Source organism: Pterocles gutturalis, unplaced genomic scaffold, assembly GCF_000699245.1.
Source record: "Pterocles gutturalis isolate BGI_N339 unplaced genomic scaffold, ASM69924v1 scaffold42671, whole genome shotgun sequence".
Taxonomy (NCBI): Eukaryota; Metazoa; Chordata; class Aves; order Pterocliformes; family Pteroclidae; genus Pterocles; species Pterocles gutturalis.
In genome coordinates, this window is record NW_010104473.1 from 6,845 (window position 1) to 12,649 (window position 5,805).

The window sequence follows — 5,805 nt, forward strand, 5'->3', positions numbered from 1 at the left end:
ACCCTTGATATTTTACAATTTCCACAGAACACTTCGTTCCTTAAGCCCCAGAAATGCCAGAGTACGGTGACTTCGAATTATTTTTACAGCTGGAAATCAGCATTTTTTTCAGAATTTAAAATAGCTGTAGGTAAACAGAATTAGCAACATTTGTTCTGAACAAAGCAGCACATTCTGTTCCTCCTGCCCCCTCCCCAAAACAGAGGCAAAACGCAATTATGTTTCCCATCACAGCTCCCAGGCCAAGGACACTGAAGCTTTGTAGACTGCAAATTCCTCCATGCACATGACACACGGTTATACAATCGAGCAGGGTATCCAGCACAAAAGCATCTACCAAGTGCTGAGAGATTTTACTCAACATGCACTTTTCCCATGTACATTAAGAAAAAATGTAAGGTATTATGCTGCACTTAAGATTATGCAATTTTAATGATGACAGAAAAAAAAAGAAGCAGATACTCGTCAAGATTTTTTAAGAGAATGGTTGAGATAAGACATCCAAGAAAAACTGACACTGGGCAAAAAGATTTTTAAAAATCCTTTAAAGTTGCCGGACTTTTTTATCAGTGCTTTTAATATTGACATCCAGTGTCTCTACTTTTTTTGTTAGCCGATCCAGCATATCATCTTGCTCCTCTATTTCTGTCTGCAGACCAAGAGCTAGGTTTTTCAGACGACTCAACCCAGAAGACATCTCATCTGCCAACGAAGAGAGGGATCATAAGGATTGAAAGCAGTATAAAGCATGCTGTTTAAACAGACACAATCAGGATTCCCTCTTGTCTAAAGCCCTGGGTTAGAGAGCGATAGTTACAACTGCTCAAGTCTGAGTGTTCTTCTCCAGTAGTGGAAGCACCAATATTTTAACACTTCTACTGCATTACCACCAGAAATAACGTCCTTCTTTTTTCCATTACAAGTTAACTACAAATGCTTAAAACCAAATTGGATCTTTATAAAATGACATACCCTGTAATATAGTTTTTACTTTGTTAAAAAATGTACTTTATAGAAAATTTGGTACACCTTTTCTCAGCCCAGTATACACAATATGCTCACTACCTCAGTTGTTTTCCTTTAAACTTCATGCAGAGATGGTCGATACACTGAAAATTTAAGCAGTTAGTTATTTAACATAGATGGAAAAATCCCATTTCCAGATTTTCTAATTTGGCTATAAGGAAACGATTTTATTGCATGATTGATTGCTATAAATGCTTCTGAGGATAGAAATTTTTGCACAGCTTGGGAGTAGAACAAATGTGTTTCCACTAACTCTTATGCCTCACTATTTCTCTTTGATCTATTCCTTTCTGATTTCTTTCCAATCTCTTCTTTCTAGGCCAGATAAACAGTGACACATGTAAGCAAAGAGGCTCTTTGTATATATACTACAGAACAAAGGAAGAGAAAAATCAGCTGAATGGTTTTGGGAAGTAATAAAAGAAATGCAGCAAATTCACAAATTAAATATTTAGTGCATTTTGATTTTTCCATTTTCTGCAAAACATGTTTATTTCAAAAGCTGCACACAGCTGTAAATTCTTTGGGTCCAAACTGATGTACAGTTTAGTACCGCATTCAACTGTCAGTTGAGTTCAATGCATCTTTCCATGTAAGTGGAAAGCTTTAGAAAAAAAGGTGGTAAGTATCCATACTGGTATAATCTGGATGTCAATTTGAAGCAGGATTTCCTTATTAATATTAGTAGTACCTGCTTAATAAGATTTTTCAGAATGGATGGATAAACCTGCTTGTCCCAGTGATATTCCAGTCAGCTGACAGGATGATTCAAAGAAACATTTTCATATCCTGAATGCAAGTGTTATGGGATACTTCAGCACCATTTCCTCATTCACATGACAGATTCATAGCATATTCACATTCAGTAAGAGTGTTTTTGTTTTTCCTAATATATGATCTAAGAGGACTCATGCTTTTGGTGGGGGGTTTATCCCCCCGTCTCTCTGCTCAGGGTCAGTTCAGCCAGTTTGTTTCTAGGTGGTTTCATGTGAAATGCATTTCTAACTCAGATTTGTTACTAATATTTGCAAATAGTTGTCTCACAGACATCCCCCAGCATTCTACCATTCAAACAATGTATGTTTCAATCAAACTTTGGATTCTGCCATGTAGATAGTTTTGAAATGCGGAATACAAGCAAATTATTATTTTTAGTACAAAATTTCACATGTGAACTAAATGGAAAAGTGTTTGTTGCCAATGTATCACTTAGTCATTTTTTCTAGTTTAAGAACCAAAATTTGAAAGTTGTATTACATCAAACAGCTTTAATTTTCTCCTCACCTAAGTTGTTATCAATTTTCTGGTGGTAAGCTCGCAGGTGTTGGTTCTTCGGATAGGAATCCCTTTGCACTGAAAAAACTAAATCTGCTTTGCTGAAATCACTGTCTGTTAAAAGTATAAAATAGAGAATATTATTTAATAAATTACTAGCAAGAAGAGGCTTTAAAGTTTTAGAAGGGCTATTAAAAATTAGTCTGACCAGAGCTGCCATGTAATCCCATAACCTGGCAGCAGGAGTATCAAGACTAGTCCAACAGCACTATCTACAGGGCACCCCTCAAGATGAACAGTTAAGCTACCATGATTCTCTTTTGGGCTGCCTTTTGTAGTGCTACTAGGTAGTTGAGAGAAAAAATAAAAAAAACCAGCCACCCAGCCAACAAAGCAGGTGGGTTGGTAACTCCCACCAGTAGTTCGCATTCCCACAGGTCAGGCCACCAGAGAGTTATTTCTGCCCTCTATTGGAGAGACTGTTAAGGTAATGTGCAGTGGAATGGAGATTGTTACCAAAAAGCATTTACGTACAGAACTACACCTGTAAAGATACCCTGTTGCTTTCTCACTCTTACTAACTGAATCTCAGTTTAAGAAGGAAGAGTTCCTATGTACAGAAAAGTCATCACAGAACCTAACACATTGTGAGAACGGGGAACAAGACCAAACGCTGAATGCCTCCTTGCGTGAATCAAGTAATGACTTCAGTATGGAGGGTTACAGCCCAAGTTTTAAATAACAAGGAAAATATATCGGAAAACTATGATAAACGATGGTTTAGAAAGGAGAACCTCTGAACATACAAGTTAACATTTTAGCAGACACAGGACAGTGCTGCCTACGCATTGTGTGCATTCTTGGCTATAGTCTCCTCTGTGCAAATATAAGGACTGCATGCTTTTAAAGTATTTAGTGAATATAGCATAAATCCCTCGCAGAAAGGGCTAAATAAAATCTGTATTCAAGTAAAAAATTTCACATCTTTGGTATGGGTGTAAAGAGTTTAGGGGAAACAATCCCATGGAATTCAAAGCCATCAAGGCTGGGACACAAATCTCCAGATGTTAGGCAGCAATGTAAGTCAGCAGTTGGGGAGGCTGAAGGGTCTCTGCCTTCACCGCTGTGCAAGTTTGCCCCACATTGATGATAATCATTCTGCGTAAAATAAAGGTAACAAACCTGAATTATCTAGCTTCCTTAAATTTGGATGGCTTTCCTGGTATTTAGACTCTTGTTCTTTACTAGACATCATTGCTTCTTTTAATCTAGTAATAAAGAGAATAAAAAGAAAACATTCTGATGGAGCACAGGTCTCATTCTGAATCTGTTAAACAAGAAGAGTAAATTTGTTAGACCTGATCCAACATGTTCCCTTAAAATGAACTATTAGCATCTGTGTTCAGTGAAAGCAGAACTGATCGCTTTAGTGCTGAAAATAGCATATAGAAACTTTGATATAAAAACCAAAACTGTATCTTCTGTCTTGGAAGCAACCTATTCCTCCCCTCTAGTGCATGATGGAGGGGGAGGGAAGGAGGAAATCAATCCATGCAGCATTAGCAGGCTTTACAAACATTTCTCAGCTGAAGAGAGACAAGTACTAAAAGACACGGTAATTTCACAGCAATTTTGATTTACAGCTTTTAATAGAAGCTAGAGAAAGACACATAACATTTAACTGGAAGCATGTTAAGGCTACAAATCATGATTTCCTGATAAGACAGAAGTACACATGATAATTCAGAGGATTCTGAAGAATTACTTGTGTAACTTTGTGCAATTGTTTGAACTAACTTCCCACAAAGGTATTCTTACCACTACAAATATAAATAAAAATAACTCACCTACTGTTAGCATAATACTCAGGGGTTCCATTCTGCTCTGGCTTGCTCTCTGGAGGAGGTTTGGCTTTGAAGTAGTTTACCAAGCCCCCCCAAACACTCTTAATGCTATTTATGTGCCTTTGACTAGTCTTCAAGTCCTGGTCCATTTTATCTACCATCTGTTCCGTGCGCTTCAGTGCCTCCCCTTGACGGACAAGTTCCTAACAGATATTGACAGAAGAAGAGAAGCTAGTAAAGCCAAGATAAACTGAAACATCAAACATATTTAACAGACACTCCAAAGAAAAATAGCAGTTCCTTCATCTGTGCAGATTATTTCTAAAGGCATACGGCTTTTTCACTCACTCCTCTTCCTCCAGGGCATTTCAGTCAAGAGTTGTGAGTCTGCCATGGCATTAACCAGCTGTAAAATCCTCATCACTGCGCAATGCCAGCTTCCCGACATCTACCGCAAGCAGCATCCAGGGATTTTCTGTATTGGCCTTTTGTCAGGTTGACATTTATACCTCATTCTCGAGGGAACAAGCAAGTCACCAGACGGGTGATACAGGGAAAATGCAAAGGTTTCGCAGGGAAATGAGCAAGAAGAACTATTTCTAGTTGTGAACAACACCTTCACCAAGAAGGGATACTGTTTTCACATTACTGGGATGTTCCTGATAATTTAGAAACAGAATAACCAAAGGAAATAAACGCAAAGAGAACTTTTTCATATTGCAGGAATAAACTTTTAGCTAATACTAACAGTGCAGGATTTAGAAATTCTGACATATACAACTATCTTATTTTCTAATTCAGCAGCACAAACACTATTGCAAAGGAATCCCAAGATTAATTCCAGCAGGAAAGTTGTCTGCATCTAACACTAGTGCAAAACAAAGAACTTGGGTTCCTATTCTCTCTAAACCTTGGGGAATTCTAGCTGAATATGCTTTTTTTTCCTCCACAATAAAGCAGCAAACACATACAATTCAAATTTTACCGTGAGCCCTGTGTTAAGCCTAAAATTCTTGATTCCTCATTTGTGCTTTTCTGGACAAACAAATCACGAGGCTGCAAGTTAGCAGAAGAGAACCCTCCTCAGCACCAGCACCTGCTCTAGCTGGCGGAGGCTCTTGGGCTAACTGAGGCAACACCTAACTAACAACCAAGGCAACATCCCATTAGCAGGTGACACAAGGGACAAGACCTTTATGAGTGATGTCTCCGAATATAAACTCAATTCCGAAGCAAGGCCAGAAGAATGAAGGAAATGATTAATCGGGATGAAGTGAGCACATCACAAACAACAGGGCAGGCTCTTCACTTCATCAGAACTGCTGAAAACTTTTTAGTCAGACAGAAATCGGTACAAATGCCATTAACAAGAGGCCAGTAAGAGCTGTTACAGCAGCGGAAAACTCAGCCTAGTCCTAGTCTCAGCGCCACACAGACAGAAGGGTCGAACTGGGGTTTTTCTTCACAAAACAAACGGCCTCCACCCATCAAATCTGTCCACAGTGACAGAGAGGGAAATATTGTCTCTGGAACACCTAATAACTTTAAAAAAAGAACTTCTGGGGGCAAAAAGGACAAGCTTTCCCCAGAGCTGTAACCGCAGGCTCCGGGCGGGAGGCTCCCGGCGCAGGGCGGCCCCTCGGCCTCGGCGGCCGGTACA

General features: G+C 39.1%; 1 protein-coding gene across 1 annotated transcript; it reads right to left on the reverse strand.

The window, feature by feature from the left end:
* Positions 1-544: 544 nt before the first annotated feature.
* SNAP29 (synaptosomal-associated protein, 29kDa) lies at positions 545-4,342 on the reverse strand. Its single transcript, XM_010087074.1, has 4 exons — positions 4,149-4,342; positions 3,484-3,569; positions 2,311-2,394; positions 545-702 (listed from the first exon to the last, which is right to left on the reverse strand). Exons 1-4 carry the CDS (start codon positions 4,304-4,306, stop codon positions 545-547), a joined length of 486 nt encoding a protein of 161 aa, XP_010085376.1. The 5' UTR covers positions 4,307-4,342.
* Between the last annotated feature and the right edge of the window lie 1,463 nt (positions 4,343-5,805).

Coding starts and splice junctions, on each gene's coding strand:
- SNAP29 (XM_010087074.1), bottom strand. CDS start 4,306: ATGGTAGATAAAATGGACCAGGACTTGAAGACTAGTCAAAGGCACATA. Junction 2,395..3,483: donor AAGGAAGCTAGATAATTCAG/GTTTGTTACCTT, acceptor TCAGCAAAGCAG/ATTTAGTTTTTTCAGTGCAA. Junction 703..2,310: donor GAAAATTGATAACAACTTAG/GTGAGGAGAAAA, acceptor CTTCGTTGGCAG/ATGAGATGTCTTCTGGGTTG.